This window comes from Notechis scutatus, chromosome 5 (genome assembly GCF_049901735.1).
Source record: "Notechis scutatus isolate UNSWTSFEM ecotype Mainland chromosome 5, rNotScu1.2, whole genome shotgun sequence".
Lineage (NCBI taxonomy): Eukaryota > Metazoa > Chordata > Lepidosauria > Squamata > Elapidae > Notechis > Notechis scutatus.
The window spans coordinates 67,550,598-67,568,611 of NC_142013.1; the positions used below are offsets into that span (position 1 = coordinate 67,550,598).

Sequence of the window (18,014 nt, forward strand, 5' to 3'; positions counted from 1 at the left end):
ATGTAATATAATATAAAACTGATGATTTGGAATCGTTATGTTTTTGATGAAAGGAAAGGAGGGATGAGACATGGGAAAGCATGATGCAAAACTGCTTAAACTTTTGTTCACTTTCAATACATTTAATCAGTGAATTCTAAGTATCAAAGTTAGGGAGGACAGATGAGAAAAAGCAAGCTAACAGAACATAATCAGAATACCACATTTTAAAAAATTAGCTTTGATTTCATTTGAAACATGAAATGTTTTATTTGTCAAGTTTCCAGCATGCTTTAGAACATTATAAACTAATGAAACATTTACTGTGAAACAGATTGAAGCAGCTTTAACTTAGCAATAATTTTAAAGCATATGGTGGTCATTCAACATGTCCATAAGTCATGGTCATATCCATAAGTGTATAAATGGACAGAAATAATGGGATAATTAAAAAGTTACTGCTTAATAGCCATTGGCATGAAGGTCTAATTCCTTTCTCCTGAAATTATTTTGGTAAGGAAAATTCTGCGTCCATAAAAGAAACATTTTAAAAATGGAAGAAAATAAATGTTTCTTTAAAATGACATGCTTCTATTATTTATTCCTCCACCTGTTCTCCCTCTAGATGGTTTATCTTTGAAAGCTATCCAAAGATCCAGGTAGATAAAAATGAGACCAAACCAAAAATTCCATACAGTTAGAGTCTTGTAATAAAACTGCATTTAATTTGGAATAAACCTAGCAACAGTCAATTGAATATCTGTTGTCAACAACTGAAACAATATGTTTCAAAAATACAATTACATTTGTAACACAGAACAAAAAAGCAGAGAAGCAGGTAATGAATACTTAATGAACAAGTGCCTCAAGTTTTTCTTTAAAATTCACCCTACTGAAAATAAATGCTCCCAGCAACCAATGTATTTCTACATTATGAAAGTATTCAATACGATAAAGAAATAACATCAGTATTGGAAAAAAGTTAAATAACCACTCAAATGAATAGCATGTCGTAAGTTCTTTAAATACCAATGGGACAATCAAGTGGATCCTATTGTACAATGCAGTATTTTGACATTAATTCTGCTGACTTTTGAACAGCTTTCTAGATGACATCTTTGAGCAAATTAGAAATTTAATTTATGTCAAAACTGGCAGGCAAACATTTCAAAGAATTAATGTAATTGAAAAATTCAGTATAAGACGAAGTTTACTTTATTAAACGCAACTTTATTGTTGCCATCTTTCCTCATTTATTAAACAAACAAAAGATAATTCAGAACACACTAATGAACAAAATGTATAAAAGTCAACTAGAAGCAATATTCCTATCTGTATACAGCACTAAATAAAATGCAGTATTTCATTTGTAAGATCTGCTTTAAAATACAATGACGGCCTAAATAGCAAATCTTTTATACCCTTCCCAAATCCCTATTTTTGAATCCTCATGGTAACCCAATGTCTTTATGATGCCGCAGAATGTGTTGATTCTTCTCTGAAGGCCTTCGAAAGCCTTTTTTACAGAATTCACAACGGTGGGGATAGTCTTTTGTATGAATGGAAATAACATGCCGCTTGAAACCTGAGGCATCTGTAGTGCTATATTCACAGTACTCACACTGATAAACTTTTCTACCACTGTGTGTTTTCATGTGTTTTTTGAGTTCCATTTGCAGCTTGAATCCTTTCTTACACCTCTTGCATCTGAACGGAAGATCTTTTGTGTGAACTGAGAGAATATGACGACTCAGAACAAATGGATCTGCAATCTTAAAGTCACAATGTCTGCACTGATGCAGCTTTTTTCCTTTGTGCACTGCAACATGTTTTTTCAGTTCTGAAGGCCTATGAAAGCCTTTATCACACATGTCACACTTGTGAGGATAGTCCTTTGTGTGAACGGAAATTATATGTCTTTTTAAATCACTTGAGTTTGAGCTTTTGTGATCACAGTGCAGACACTGATGTGTTTTGCTTTCTTGATGCATAAGAATGTGCTGTTGCAGTTCTTTGGTATCAGAAAATATTTGAAAACAAATGTCACACTTGAATGGCATTTCTTTACTATGCCTAGTCTTTACATGAGTTTTCAGGTTAGAAGAGTCAGCAGACCTATACTCACAATACTGGCATTGATAGGGCTTTTCACCAGTATGGATTCGCATGTGTTTCTTGAGCTCTGATGGATGCCGAAATCCTTTTCCACATTCCACGCAAATATGCGGAAAGTTTTTGCTATGTACAGCTAGAAGGTGACGATTCAGTAATCCTTGTTCTGCTGTTTCATACTCACAGAATTTGCACTTGTGCATTTTGTTTGCTGCTTTGTCCCTGTGCACCATCTTATGTGTAAACAAAGCTCCTGCATGAGAGAAACTTTTCCCACATTCATCACATTCAATTAGTTTCTCAGTCTTGGTAGTAAGCTTGTGGCTCTCAAGGTGATTATGCAGACTTAACTTTTTATTTGTAGTGTAATCACAATCAGTGCATCGATATTTTTTCTTAGCAAGAAGGTGCTCTGGGTGATTTTTCATGTGTCTTTTCAAGAAGCCTCTGGATTTAAATTTCTTTCCACAAATCATACAAGGGTAGACAGTCAAAGGATGGCCATCAGGCCCAATAATTATGGCTGCATAATAAAAGAAAAAAGAAAAAAATAATAAAAATGGCATTTACTAAATACCTGGCAAGCACTAGCATAATTACACAGAAGTTATACATTTTAAATTCCTATTAGCTTTAGTAGCAAAATTAAGCACATGCTTAAGTTTCACACTGACATACATAGGATATCAAATCCTGAACACTGCTCAAACTGCAAATTAAGTTCAGATCAATTAATTGTCAAGAAGTAATTACAATGGTATGTCAGCTTTGTGCCTCAAAATTAAAAATCTTCCAACAGAAATATGAAAGGCTTATTGAATTTCAATAATTGGGAGCAATGTCAAGTGCCAACATATCACTTAATTAGACAAATTAACCCTGTGGAAAGGAATATCTTGATATGTCAGCAATTGCAACATCTGCATTCTCTCAAAGGAACCTTGTGAGAATAGATATATTTTCAAGAAATGACTCATATCTGACATGTTTGAAGATAATACTCTCCAAAAGTATACAACACAGATATACACATATACCTGTGTGTATTGATGGAAAACATCCATCAAGACAGAAGTTGAAGATAGTATGTTACTTTTAAATGAGAAATCAGTCTACCAGTCATTCATAGAATGTAATGTTAACTATAGATTGAAATTATGTTTTTGAACAGAGATTTTCAGAAAGATATTACATAACATCATAGAAAAGTTAATGCAAATACTTACACAGTATATCTATACCCCTTGATAGTCACTGTAACTATTCCAGCAAAAGGCCGAATTTTAATAGCAATCTTGCTCTTCCATTAACTGGCCAGGCCTCAAATGCATTTCACAATTGCTAAAGATGCCAGGAAGTGTGTGTCCATGGCTTCTACACTAACCACACCTATAACAATGTGTGTGCCTGTTGTCTTGGCAACAGGCACACATCAATACATACATAATCTTATTGTATTCATTATTGCAGTTGTTTCTCTTTAATATCCATATCCTTATACTTTTGTGGAATGGAGCAACGGATGACTGTGACATCACCATAATATGCTATAAATTGCATACTGCATCAGATGTTAAGAAGCAAGTACCTGGTGGTAGCATTTGTAAAATGATGTCACTATAGTTTGCTATGGTTTTGCCCTGTCCATCCATAAACAATGTAAGTTACTGCTAAATGTTCATGACCATAACATGGTAAAATAGCTGACTATACTGACTGCTTATTTATTAAAATTTGAGATGCAACTGCTCCTAAATATCTTTCCTAACTACAAAAGAAATAGAATTGATTTAAAATAATTGTGTTTATCCCAACAGTTTGGAAGATTTGGTAAACTGCCTATTTCCTTTCACTTCTCAACTCTCGATATTTATACAGGTAGTCCTTAACAATTGAGCCCAAAATTTCTGTTGCTAAGTGAGACATTTGTTAAGTGAGTTTTGCCCCATTTTATGACCTTTCTTGCCACAGTTATTAAGTGAATCACTGCAGTTAATAACATGGTTGTTAAGTGAATCTGATTTTGCTTGTCAGAAGGTGGCAAAAGGTAATCTTATGACCACAGGACATTGCAATTGTCATAAATATGAGTCAGCTGCCAAGCATCTGAATTTTAATTATGTCACTGTGGGGATGCCACAAAGGGTTACAAAAGGTCATAAGTCACTTTTTTCAATGCCTTTGTGACTTTCAATGGTTCTAAAGGAACTGCTGTAAGTCGAGGACTACTTGTACTTTTTAGTCATACTTACCCCACCATCTAATATATCTCACTTGAAACATCGCATGTAACCAAATACATAAGCTATTATTTCCTGAAAATATAAGATTGGGACTATGTTGGGAGCCAATTTGGTGTACTGATTAAGATGCTAATTAGAAACCAGGGGGTCGTGAATTCTAGTCCCGCCTTAGGCATGACAGCCATCTGGATTAGTTTGGGCAAGTCACTCTCTTTCAATACAGACCATCTCACAGGGGGGTTGTGAGGAAAATAGGAGAAGGAAAGAATATAATGTATGTCAGCTGCCTTCTTTACTAAAAAAATGTGTGTGCATTATGAGTTTTCTTCAATCTTGAATCTTCTATCAGAGACCTGGAAAGTTGAGGGTTTTACATAGTATGTTAGCTATTCTTAGCACTGCATTCTTCTGGACTCAGAGCTCTTATGTTCCTGCAATCTGTTGGAGCCACTTTCCTAGTTTAGGAGTCACTCTTCTTCTACCACCACTGGGGACAACTTTGACCTTTACTTTTCCTGCCAATCTGCATGGATTTGGAACAATAGTGGGATTCAAACATTTTTACTACCGGTTCTGTAGGCATGGCTTGGTGTGGCTTGGTGGGCATTGGCAGGGGAAGGATACTGCAAAATCTCAATACCCACCCACTCCAGGCGAAGGATACTGTAAAATCCCCATTCTCTCCCCACCCCACTAACCTGCTTTCTAACTCTATTCTCCTGTACAGGGCAACAAAAGAAAATCCAGCCAATCAGCTGGGACTTGGGAGGTGGAGAATAAATGGGGGCGGGGCCAGTCAGAGGTGGTATTTGCTGATTCTTCAAACTACTCAAAACTTCCACTACCAGTTCTCCGAACTACGCAAAATTTCCACTACCAGTTCTCCGAACTACTCAAAATTTCCACTACTGGTTCTTCAGAACTGGTCAGAACCTGCTGAATACCACCTCTGATTTGGAAGTTCCACAGGATATTAGCCATTATTCTCCACAACCTTCTGTGGAATTTCCCATCTGGACTTGGAAGGGAACTAGCCCACACACTCTTCCTATATACAATGCCAACTACTTGCTACTACATATTGGACTATCCCTGAAGCCTGTCTGCACTTTACAACTCAGGTCCTGTTCTAGTGATACATCCCTGCTTCTATGGATCTGGTACTTAATGGCTGGTCTTGTTCTGCTGTGACCAATGCCTCAGTGCTGTCTTTTGGTCCAACTCTTTCTTGTCCAACCCTCGTAAGATTTATTAATGTCAGCCTTCTCAGCTACTTTACATCCCATCTCTTGCCACATCCACACTTTTAGTCACACTTGCCCCACCATAAGACGTATTTTTCACTTTAAATATCAGTTGTAACCTACCATATGTACTATTACTTCTTCAAAACATAAGATTGTAACCATATGTAGCCATGTAACCAAATAAATTAACAATGGACATTGGGAAGCAATTATGTAGTGTATTTGTGTGCATATATGGTATTTCTTCCATTCGTGTCTAATTCTCAGTCTTCTTGACAAGGTTTTTCAGGAATGGTTTGCTATTGCCTCCTTCCTAGGATTGAGTAAAAGTGACTAAGCAAAGGTCACTCAGACGGTTTTTGTGCCTAAAGGCAGGACTAAGACTCCTAATTTCTAATCTGATGCCCTAATTAGTATATCAAACTGTCTCTTATTATATGTGTCTCGGGGCAGGGAATGGGGGGAGAAGAGAAGAATAATGGCCAAAATGGTCCCAATAGGAGCACTTAGAACTGTGACTCCTAAATGGGAAAATGGCTCCAGCAGATCCCAAGAATGACATCAGAGCTCTCTGTCCAAAGGAGTGCAGTACAATTGCAAACCTTCCCATTTTCTGTCTCACCAAAACCCATTTGTACAGTGTAGCAATGTAACATTGCAGTATGCCTAGGATAATTTCCTTTAATTCTTGCATTCCTTCAATAAGTTCTTGAATGCTATGCCAGTGCAGCTTCATTTTCTTTCCGTGTTGTGTGTTAGGTTAGGACATAACTTTCTGTTGACAAGTTCACTTGTGTCAACCTCTTTTCAAAGTGTGTATCATATCCTGAGAATTGTAAGCAATGCATTAGTTGGCATAACTAACCTGATGGGAGTTTCTGTATGTATCTAAAACTTATAAGATTTTGAAACAAGTCTTCCCTAAGCAAAACTATGAGTTTTTTTTTAATCATTAGAAAAATGTATTCTATGTTCAAAATCTTATATCATATTGGATGTATCCAGAGAACAGGTGGATATATTCAAACATATTTAAAAATGATCCCCAATGTGTATTATTCAGCATCTTCTATTGGTTGAAACTTCCATGCAGAGTTTCAACCAATCCCTGGTTTAATTTCTTTTCCATTTTTCTTATTTTATAGCATTCAACCTAAGTTTCATAATTTTCCTCCTGAAAAAAAAGTTATTTGAAACCATTTCAAATACATTTTGTGCTGATATTTGAACCCCAATAAAGCAGCAATATTACACAAAACTCCCACCAAGAACGTATACAGATAGATGCTTTTAAAAATGCTAATGGAGAATGCATTTCCATTTCCAATTCTATTTTCAAGCAAACAGAAGCTGAGTTATTACCTGTTTGATATTGTCTGGATTCCAATCTTCTCCTTTTCTTTGGTTTTTGTTTTGCTAGCCTTCCAAGACCAGAAGACTCATCTATGTGCAAGAGGGCACTTGCAGTTCCATTTCGGTTTTCAACTGCATCATTATTTCCTAGTGTGGATCAGAATTTAGCATTCTAAGGATTAGTCCATGTACTATCTCTGAATATGATTTTTATATTTTTAAAAGATAAGTCTGAAAAATGAGCTCTTGGTGTTAATAAATATATTTGGATACCTTTGTAGTCAACAAAGACAGTAAGCAAGATTTAGATTTAAAAAATCAAGTCTTCTTCTATTCAGTGAGTTATTCACGTGTGGCTTTTGCCAATATATATCTATATTTTTCTCACTGTCCTCACTAACCATGGAAAGAGCCTCAAGTATTATACATACATATTCGCAGCATGAATTTAATCACATCATGACAAACATACAGGTAGAAAGAATACTGTAAAAGATAGATAAGATGCTCTTGGGAAACAGACACCATAGAATCCAATTACCAAAGTCTATTTTTCCAAGGCCACTGGAAGATGCATGTAATATTGTGGCTGATTGTAAGTCAACTAGAAACCTTCCACCTTTATGGGATGAGAGCTTCAAACTTTCTCTCACATTGATGGATGCATGTAAAAGAAATGGACCCAGGTTGGAAGTTCCGATGAAAAGAAAATAAGTATAATAAACATGACAAAAATCTAAATGTTATGTTACAATTTTCTTCTTAATTCCTGTACAGTTTCAAATAAACGATAAATCATTTCAAATAATATATATGTACTCATATGTAATTCTGGCTGAAATTCAGAAAGATTAATTTTTTTAATACAGAAGACCAAAAACCAATATCCTTACTAGTAATCTTTAATTTTGGGGAGTAATGACCTACCATAAGCTGCTGCCCAAGCTATTGGCATAAAGCTTTTGATTTCACTGTCATCAATTTGCTGTTCATGAGTCGCTGCTGCATCTTCCTCTCCCACTATCACTTCCATATAGACTTCATCAGCAATTTCAGCAACATCTAATAGAAGAAACATGTAATGTGTGTTTTGTATATTTTTAAAAACCTTTAAAATCTTTACTCCAAATGAAGGTCACATACTTACTTAAATCTTCATCATCATGCTGAGAATCATTTACTGTCATATAGACCATTTTTTCTCTTGGAATGCGAACACTGCTATTTTGGTTAATTAAAGTTTCACCATGGTCATTGTCAGATTCACTTTCCACAATGTCTACTGTGCCTCCTATGTTAAAAAAAATTATCAACATTATTTGTATGAATATGCTTCTATTACACTATGGTTCAACTTCAAGAAACTGGAAAAAAAATAGCGTAATACAAATGTTTAAAAGGCGTGAAAGAAGATCTATTAACTAGACATTTGGAAAGAACTGAGTAAAACAAGAGGGATATTATGAAAATCCTATTGAAATATAAGCTTCATTATATTAATTTAATAAACATGTATAGGATCACAGACTAAGTATATAGTCTGTATTTTTACGAAGTGAGATAACTGACCAAAGTTTAACTTATTAGTAGATTTTTAACCCACCTTTAAATATATATACCTCAAGGGGGCAAGCATAGGTAGTTTGCCTGCTTTTTAATTTTCCCCACAACAACCCTTTGAGGTCAGTTGGCCTGAGAGATTGACTGGTCCAAAGTCACTCAGTCTGCTTTTATGCGTAAGAGACACCTAGGCCAGAACCCTAACCAAACTGGCTCTATATATGTTATACTACATGAATAATAATAACAACAACAGCAACAACAACAGTTAGGGATGTCATTCACAGGGTGTTTCAAGGTTCTTTTCACTTTTAGTATGACAAATTCTCAGAACATTTCTTGAAGATTCAGTTTTCATCTTGAGACCTCTAAGCATCAAAATATTATTATTTTTCTTTCATTTAAGAAAACCTCACCTATGTCATCTTCTCCAGGATCAGCTTTGAAAATGTAGACTTTGATGACTTCTGGGCAAATGCCATCCATTTTACATGGATCACTTTCTGACTCAGATTTAAGGTTAACAGAGTTGTCAGCTTCTGTTTTGACAGCATCATCCACTACAAGAAAATCCACAATATTATCACATTAACATACCTCTAACATAAATTACAAGCATTTATGTGTTTATACATTAAAACCCAAGGGGACATCCATTATTTGCCAAGCATTCCATTTATTTGCACATATACTTTATTTCCACAGTACACTATTGTTATTGCCTTTAACTCCATATTCCTACAAAACATTCCATAACTAAATCTTATTTATTTTATTAAACACCTTCTTTAAATCCACAAAAGTACAATAAACTTTCTTCCTCACATTCATACATTTTTCAATATCCATTAAGCAGAAATCTGGTCTGTATCCAATCTGCTCAGGAAAATGCTGCGCCATACTTGCTAAATTCTTCAGTCTTCCCTTATTTTGAGTTTTACCCCAATTATTGAATAACTTTTATTTTTAATTCCAATTAAAAGAATTCTTGTTTAACTTTTTCATTCGCCAAATGTTTTTATTTCAAATCTGTCTACATTTTCCATCTTTTAATCATAACAATTTCTTGTATTTTTATTACATTTTTTGCAATTGTTTTTCTCTACACAGAAATATTACTATATCTATATCTATATATCCCATCCACAGCCTTTCACCTCACAATTTCACAATTCTTTCGTATACTTCTCATTAGTATAACTCTTCATTTAATTATTTCCATTTTTCCCAAGACATTTCCACATTTTTCCTGATGTCTACTTTCCATTCATTTTCTATGTTTTACAAGCAGGCTTTGTACTTCTTGCAATCATTCTATTTTCCCCTTGTTCCTTTTCTTCCTGATTCACTACTGATGCTACTCATGCTCATGCTACTTATTCTCAAACTCATGCTTCACATGCCAACCCCAACACTAACCCTAATATTCTGCTCCTCATTCAATACTTCTCATCATTTTTGTATTCTTCGCTAAGCCTTTCCTTTGAATAGGTATGCATGATCATGCTTATCTTGTTTCTATCATCCATTCATGACTCTTAACATGAAATTATAATTAATCTATGAAATACTATTTTATACACCTCAATATAAATGAAATTCATTCATAGCTTCTGATACATATTTGTCTTTAATTCAAATTTATCAAAGCATTCATGATCTTCAACCTACAAAATCAATTACCTTTATTCAGACCTGCGATATCATTCTTGTTTTTCTTAGTTTCACAGCATTTCTTAATTCAATTTATTAATTAAAGAATTGTTAATTCTTTATCAATTGTTCCTCTTATTTTCCATATCTCCCATATACAATAGCATTCTATATATGGTCATTTCATATAATTTGTAATTTCCATAGGTTTGTCATTTTGCAATAATGCATTGCAGTTACATTGGGAATGATTTTAAACAACTAAAAGGCTGGGAAAGACACTATCAGCAAAATCCTCCACAATATCTCACATATTACAGGAATAAATTAAATTTCCATCACAATCAACAAAATAAGTGTCTACAGTATGTCACATTGCATAATTAGATTATGTAAAAAATACTGAATTTGAAAAGCGAGTTTTCGTATTACTTTGCAATAATCTTATAGATAGACTAGACTATACAAATAGTATAAAACATGTACAACTTTCTAATAAGGCTGTAAGAAAAAATTAACGCTGTGGGAAACTTTCACCTAGCACATTACAACAGCTATTCACATCAAATCATAACAAATACAGATTTATAATTTCCACAAGAAAAATAGTAAAGTATATTTTTTAGGAAATAAGGATTATAACACGCTCATGCATAATAAGAGTCTAGCAGTCTGCATATTATTAAGAAAAAAAGACAAATCAATTTTAAGAGGATATAGAGAAGTCCTCACATCATCTACTGTTGGTCAGCTGCTGTTACATCATGAAAGATTACTCCTAGATTTCTAGTGTATAATGCGGCTTTGTTAATGATGCAGGAATACTTCCTTCGTTTAGGACTGTATTTTTCAACAACTTTAAATATTATTGCAATTCTGCATCTGGCAAACAATAGTACTACAGTACTAAGAAAAAGGCAACAAAGCACATTATCACTACCCTGCAAAAGACACTGAACTCAGCAATAAACTGTAATTTCATGGAACAGCAAATCAAGAGCTTGTGACTTAAGAAATAGACTGCAACATGTTGCCTGTTAATCACAGATACTAATACATTTGTTTTTAAGATCTGTATTTGCCTAGAAATATTAGCCACAAGAGTGTGCACATTTATATAAAGTAGTTCTCAATTTAGGAAATAGTTCTTTTTTTTCCTATTCCAGTTACAGATAATCCTCGATTTACAATTATTCATTTAGTGGCCATTCAAAGTTGCAATACTGAAAAAGTGACTTATGACCGTTTTTCACACAACCATTGTGGGATCATCATGGGCATGTGATCAAAATTCAGACACTTGGCAACTGGCCTGTATTTATGACATTTGTCCTGGGTAATATGATCCCCTTTGCAACTTTCTGAGAAGCAAAATCAGTGGAGAAGCCAGAGTCACTTAACAACCATGTTATGAACTTAACAACTGCAGTGTTTCACTTAACAACTGTGGCAAGAAAGGTTAAATAGGGTTAACAATTGTCTTGCTTAGCAATGGAAATTTTGGACTCAACTGTGGCTGTAAGTTTCAGACTACCAGTATATTTGACCCTCTCACTTCATTCTTCTTTTGCTACCATATTCACTTATCATATACTGTTCATCACTGTACACTTCCTCTATTATTCTTTTCTGATTAAAAAAAACAGAAATCAATATTTCTTCAATCCTTTAACTGTTGCCAGTTAGCTCTCCATCCTGTATTTCTGCTGGCAACCATTCAGAGATTAATATATTTATTTAATATATCCCTATACAGATTTCTTAAACAACTGCATCTTAAACCTAAAATTATTGAAATACAAGAATAGATTAAAATGATATACAACTTTTATTCATTAAAAAGATGGAAGAATGGAAAATAAACAAAAATAACAAAATTTACATATAAGGATGATCCATAGAAAGCTCTGGATTTCCAGTAGGAACTAAATAATGTAAGAATGGGTACCTTGCAAATTGGGGAAGAAGAGTATTTCAGATCCTATGAATAAGTGTAAAGTACTAGTCTATCAGTCTCAAAAACATATAGTAACTCTATGATTTTAATAATAACAGGTGTCAAGTGATGGATTTTGCACATTAGTTCAAAGCTTGCAGCCCAATGATCAAAGAATGATAGGTGATTGATGCAGCAACAAATGGATATTTTAATAGTAAAAAAAGGTAATGGTAAAAGTTTCCCCTATCCAGTCATGTCTGACTCTAGGAGGCAGAGCTCATCTCCATATCCTAGCCCAAGGAGCCAGTGTTGTCCAAAGACATTACAGTAGTCATGTGGCTGACATGACGATATGCTGAGGTGCACTGAACACTGTTACCATCCCACTAAAGTGATACTAATATTCAATCCCAATCCCAACGAAATGGGAATGTTCACTGCAAAACATTTTTTTTTAAATGTTAAAGTCATAGGCATGCTAATGCTAATTTTATTATTTTAACTTTAAATTATTTATTTTTAACAACAAAATTGTTCTTGTTACCAAACAAATTATTTTTATATTAGGCACCAGAAACTAATTCACTTCAATTATTATGTAGAATGGAAATAGAGTTAAATGTGTTTGTTACATTCCTGATACATGAAATGTCAGGATCTAAAACTGCCTACAAGTTGTATAGATTAGCACTACAAAAATCCAAGAACAAAATCAGTGGGATAGCCTGGATGAAAATTCTGTAGTTTAAACTGCAGTCCTTAAAATAGTTTACCCAGACACTTACAGGAAATCATCAGGTAGTCTTCACAGTTGTTTTTTTCATCATTATGCTCCACAGATATTCCACTGGCATCAATTACAGCTTCAGAAGCACAGTCTGTCACTAAGACTTCTGAAACTACATCTTCTCCAAGAGAATCTGTGACAATTTCTGCTTCTACAACACTATTATGGTCATGAACATGTTCCATATGTTCAATATCAGGTACATGTATTGATTCATTTGTGAGTACATGTTCAGGTATTGCCATTGCTGAAGCTATTTCAGATGATAAAACATCTTCTGGAACACTGCAGTGTGATAAAGACATTTCTTCAGTGACATCAGTGTCCAGCACTGGTTCAGGAATAACAACAGTTTGAGATACATCTGTATCTTCCATGATATCTGGACACTGAACATCTTCTATAACCACATCCTCAATGACATCTTGAATTACTACAGAATCTGGATCATCAGGGACAAAATTATGTACAGCTATGTCAGAATCTTCTACATCTGATACATATACAGTTTCCTGTATTTCGACAACAATTTCATCTCCGTTCAAATGCGTTTCATCAGCTCCTGGAATATATAAATTATATCCTATATTATCATACATCTTAGTTAAGGAATAATCATCAAATTTTGATTATGATATAACAGGGATACCTCTAACTTATTTACCATATCAGAAACAAACTTAATCTGAAGGGCTTTACTCATCCTGACATGCAAATTATGGAAGTCATACACAGGTAGTCCTCAACTTATGACCACAATGAGGCCAAAACTTCTATTGTTAAGTGAGTTTTGCCCCATTTTATGACATTTCTTGCCATAGTTGTTAAGTGAATTACTGCAGTTCTTAAGTTAGTAATATGATTGTAAAGGAATCTGGCTTCCCCATTGACTCTGCTTCTCAGAAGGTTGCAAAAGTTGATCACATGACCCCGGGACACTAAAACCATCATAAATATGAGACAATTGCCAATCATCTGAATTTTGATTATGTGACTGTCGGGATGTTGCAATGGTGGTAAGCATGAAAAACGGCCATAAGTCACTTTTTCAGTACTGTATAACTTCAGTTCAGTATAACTTCAGTTATTAAATGAAAGGTTGTAAGTCGAGGACTACCTATATTCTATATAATTTGCTTCCTACTTGCTAGCAACCAGCAATATTTCCTGGTACACAACAATAATCATATGTAAATATTTGAAACATATATAATATTCCTTATATTTTTCAGCCTAAAAATAGATTAACTATTCTAAAATAGTTCTACATTAGATTAATTATTAAATAAATTAGATCCAGACTTGAGTAATAAAAGTAATCTGGATTCATTACTAAAGACCCAATAGTTATAGAGTTTAGGAAAAGAAGCTTACGTATTATTTTCTTACATACCTGTTGGATCAAAAAATGCACGTGGGTCATGTGGCTGTAGTTCAAGCCCATCCTCATCCATGGCCTTTAAATCTCATCAGTCACAATGTCTATAAAATCAAAATGAATGTGTTTTGTATAGACTTTTAATAAGTGTCCCAGACTAGCACGTCATATATATTGCAATCAGAGCTGCATTGGGGGAAAAATTGTCATATCCTTGAGACTTGAACATTTTGCCCCATTCCTGAGTAAGCACAAAAAGAATGGCTATGTTGATGTCCCTTCATTGCCTCTTATAAGCAATGAGAGAATTCACTTGTACCAGAACAAAATATCAATACCTTCTTTGTAACATTTCATGCTTTTCTCCCTATACATGAACATTGTGGCATTTTCGGTTAGACTATAGTCTTTTGGTATAATCTGAATCTTAAAGTTAGCAAGTACTAACTGTATTTTCCCAATATCATCTATTTTAATACCTAAAGCTTCTGGATAATTAAAAACTTTTTATTTGCTTGACTGGCATTGCTGAGTCCTGAATACATTATACTAAAATGTAATACCAGTACTATAGTATCTGGCGTACATTTCTGCTTCCATTCATTTCATGTATAAAAAGTTTTCCTGCTCATGCCTTTGTGAATGCATCTGTTGAAATATGCATTCCCATAAATACATTCTACATCTTTGCTTTCCTGCCTAAATTGTGTATCTTCTGTAGAAGTCTTGACTAATACTTTCTCTTCTAGTGCAAGTTAGTATTCTTTACATCAACCCTTACTACTCAGAAGCTATCACATTTGTTTTTCAGATGCTTGTTTACTGACTGCAATATGTTGTTTCAAAACAATAATAAAATACCATTATTTACTTTTGAGGGTTTTAACAAAATCTAATTCAATTTACCTACTTCGCATATCACACCAATAGGGGAAAAAATCTCTAGGCTGCTTTTCAATTTCTACAATTCAAATTATAAATTATTAGCCATCCTATGGTAGTATTTAGTACCGATGATTGCTTGATTACTAAAATTAAAATTATCAAATGGACAAGAGGCCACAGGATTTATGACACCTAATTACTAAAAAATTTATTAGAACATATGTTTTCCTTGACTACTTTCTCTCTGCACAAGTGTGCACTTGGAAGCTTGTTTCTGGTGGGATTTTGAATTTAATTCTGGTGCTTAAGCTGTGGCACCACTATGCTCCCTCATGACAGGCTTGCTCCCTCAAGCCCATCATGCAATCAGCTTTTCTTAATTAATGCAACTGATCCAGACTATATTTTCCTCGGTATCTGTCGCCACTGGCAGTTGGTTCATGGTTAGGAAGTTATTTTTTGCGGAAAGACAAAACCCACCACCAAGCGCTGCAAACAGCCCTTCCTGTATCAGCATAAGGGGGAGGGGGAACTATGTGAATAATCACTCGTGTTCCGTCGGTCATTGTCTGATATGCAGGGTTAGGAGGCAAAGCAATAATAGGCAGAAAATGCCTCTGCACCCGCTGGATATTACGTGAAAGGGAAGAATGTGGCGGGACTAAAATATACAGGGATCGGGAGTAGCCGAGCAGGACAACTGGGCACAAGAAAAGGAGGGAGAGAGGGGAGGGGCAAGCTTCCCCCACTGGCGCCGTCTCCGCCCTGCCCTGCCCTGCCCGCCTGTAATGGGGACTGTCTGGGGCCAGAAGCGATTAATTCAAGATGGCGTCCGGCACTCTTCCTAAAGCCTCCCTTGCCGCCGCCATCTTGTCTCCTCCTAGCAGCGATCCCTTCGTTTCAGGCCTGGCCCCACTGTCCTCTAAGAATGCCTGACCCCCATTTCTCGTGCATCCTACAACAGCCCACCGCCTTTCTCTCTCTGGAAGCTGAGCTACAATTGCCCGACCCCCCTACAAGGCTTCCGGCGCGTTCCTGCAAGAAGGAACGCTGCGCGGCCTAGCTGCGGCCTTCTCCGGAGTCGAGGCCTGGTTCCGCGCTGGGGTAAGGGCCTAGCTTGGGCCTGTCCCGTGCTGCTTACCAGGCGGGGCGGTGGCGGCGGGCTCTGGGAGGCCTTTCTCCGCGTAGCTGGGCCGATCTCGGTGGTAGTGTCGCGGCGGCGGGGCGGGCGGGCGGGAGCGAAGGGGAGGGAGGGGCCGAGCTCGGAGCTGAGTGGAAGCGGCCAAGCTCCCCGGGCCGGGCAGCCGTCAGCACGTCACGTCACTGCCCGTGAGAGAACCAGGGAAATGCGGAAGGAGTTGCCGGCGCCGCTGCTGCTTGAGCCGCCTGCTCTTCGGCCCCGGGCCGGGCCAGACCGGCCGCGCGACCGAGAAGGAGCCGGGCCGGGCCGGGTGGATGAAGTATAAGGGTGGTGGGTCCCTGCAAACCCCTCCCGCTGCAGCTGCCTCTCCTGCCGCCGCCTCCGTTCCAGCTCGGCCGTAAAGTTCCGCTCCTGGCTCAGACTTGCTGAAATCGGCGCCGGGGAATGAGTTCTTTAGGCCTGGAAAATCCCCAACATTTTGGGGTGGCTTCTCCACAGGCATTGCCCCGGGCACCCCCGCCTCCCGAATCGTAAAACATCCCCCTCGCTTGCCGAAAATAAATTTATCCACAGCCTTTTGAAAAAGAAAATAAGAGGTACCTTATTACGGCATTTTTAATGAAAGTTTTATCCCGCTCTCTATCTCTTCCCTCCGCCCTCCCCTTCTCCATTTGATGGAGAGTATTTTTCTTACACAGGAGGCCAGGAAACTGAAGTACTGTGCTTTAAGCCCGGTTCATGTATTATCAATCGTTTTGGTAAATTCGGTTATCTACCATGTTTTCTGTTTCTGGTTTTATAGGGAGTCAGGGGTACTATTTATTGTACAGCTATTTTTCCAAATCAGAATGTGCAACCTTAGTTAGCAAATACAAATTTGGCGAGCATTAGACATTGGGTGCCTGTGTGTCTTTATGCACCTTTTTTTGTTGTAAAATGAATGTTTCAAAATATTCCAAGTTTCATTGTTGCAAACTTACATTTAATGTATAATTCATTGTAGCAATCTAGTATTTTGTTAATAACACAATTATTTAAGTTATGTAGATGGTTTCAGATATCAAAATCAGATTGTGGATACTTGATATGGTTATGAATCAAGTTAAGGATCATTTCCTTTGGAGCCCTAAGATGCAAATCATATATGTATCATATCCCATTTCATTCTTTCTATTAAAAATGTGTGTTCAACAGCAGAACATAATTTTGTGTCTTTATGTTATATAGATGCTCAAAATATTTTTATATTTTCTATTAAGCTTAGATAGCATTTTTAAAGTTTAAGTAAATTTCAAGTTGCAAAATTCTCAGGTCCAGTATAGGCAAATTAGCTGGGGAATTCTGAGAACTGAAATCCATCCTCTGGAACGGGATGACAAGGTTAGAGAAGACTTCTCTTGTTTTTATATTTTCTTCTGTGTATCTTCAATTATTAGCAATAAAATACATTACCACATTTAGTAAATTGTTGTGTGTCTTGTTTCTCTAATATTATTTTAATTGCATGGTTTAATTATTTTAATAACATTTGGTTTAATAAAATGTATGACATTTAGGGGGATATTTAGAAGAACTATATTAAAAGTTGAAGTAGGAACAACTATCCATTCTCAAATAACATTTTATACACCAAGTTTATGGAATTCAGTGTCACATGATGTAATGTTGGAAATTCAGAATTAAAAATAGGATTAAGCTGGTTCTTTGTCAAAGTATCTGCATTAAATCCATTTTAAA

At 36.0% G+C, this 18,014-nt stretch overlaps 1 protein-coding gene across 1 annotated transcript; it reads right to left on the reverse strand.

The window, feature by feature from the left end:
- Positions 1-214: 214 nt before the first annotated feature.
- Positions 215-16,924, reverse strand: ZFX (zinc finger protein X-linked). Its single transcript, XM_026674885.2, has 8 exons — positions 16,278-16,924; positions 14,267-14,355; positions 12,872-13,435; positions 8,911-9,054; positions 8,082-8,225; positions 7,862-7,996; positions 6,944-7,081; positions 215-2,614 (listed from the first exon to the last, which is right to left on the reverse strand). The coding sequence occupies exons 2-8, from the start codon at positions 14,325-14,327 to the stop codon at positions 1,428-1,430; spliced, it is 2,373 nt and encodes a 790-aa protein (XP_026530670.1). The 5' UTR covers positions 14,328-14,355; positions 16,278-16,924; the 3' UTR covers positions 215-1,427.
- Positions 16,925-18,014: the final 1,090 nt, after the last annotated feature.

Coding starts and splice junctions, on each gene's coding strand:
- ZFX (XM_026674885.2), bottom strand. CDS start 14,327: ATGGATGAGGATGGGCTTGAACTACAGCCACATGACCCACGTGCATTT. Junction 13,436..14,266: donor TGCATTTTTTGATCCAACAG/GTATGTAAGAAA, acceptor TATATATTCCAG/GAGCTGATGAAACGCATTTG. Junction 2,615..6,943: donor ATCCAGACAATATCAAACAG/GTAATAACTCAG, acceptor TTTATTATGCAG/CCATAATTATTGGGCCTGAT.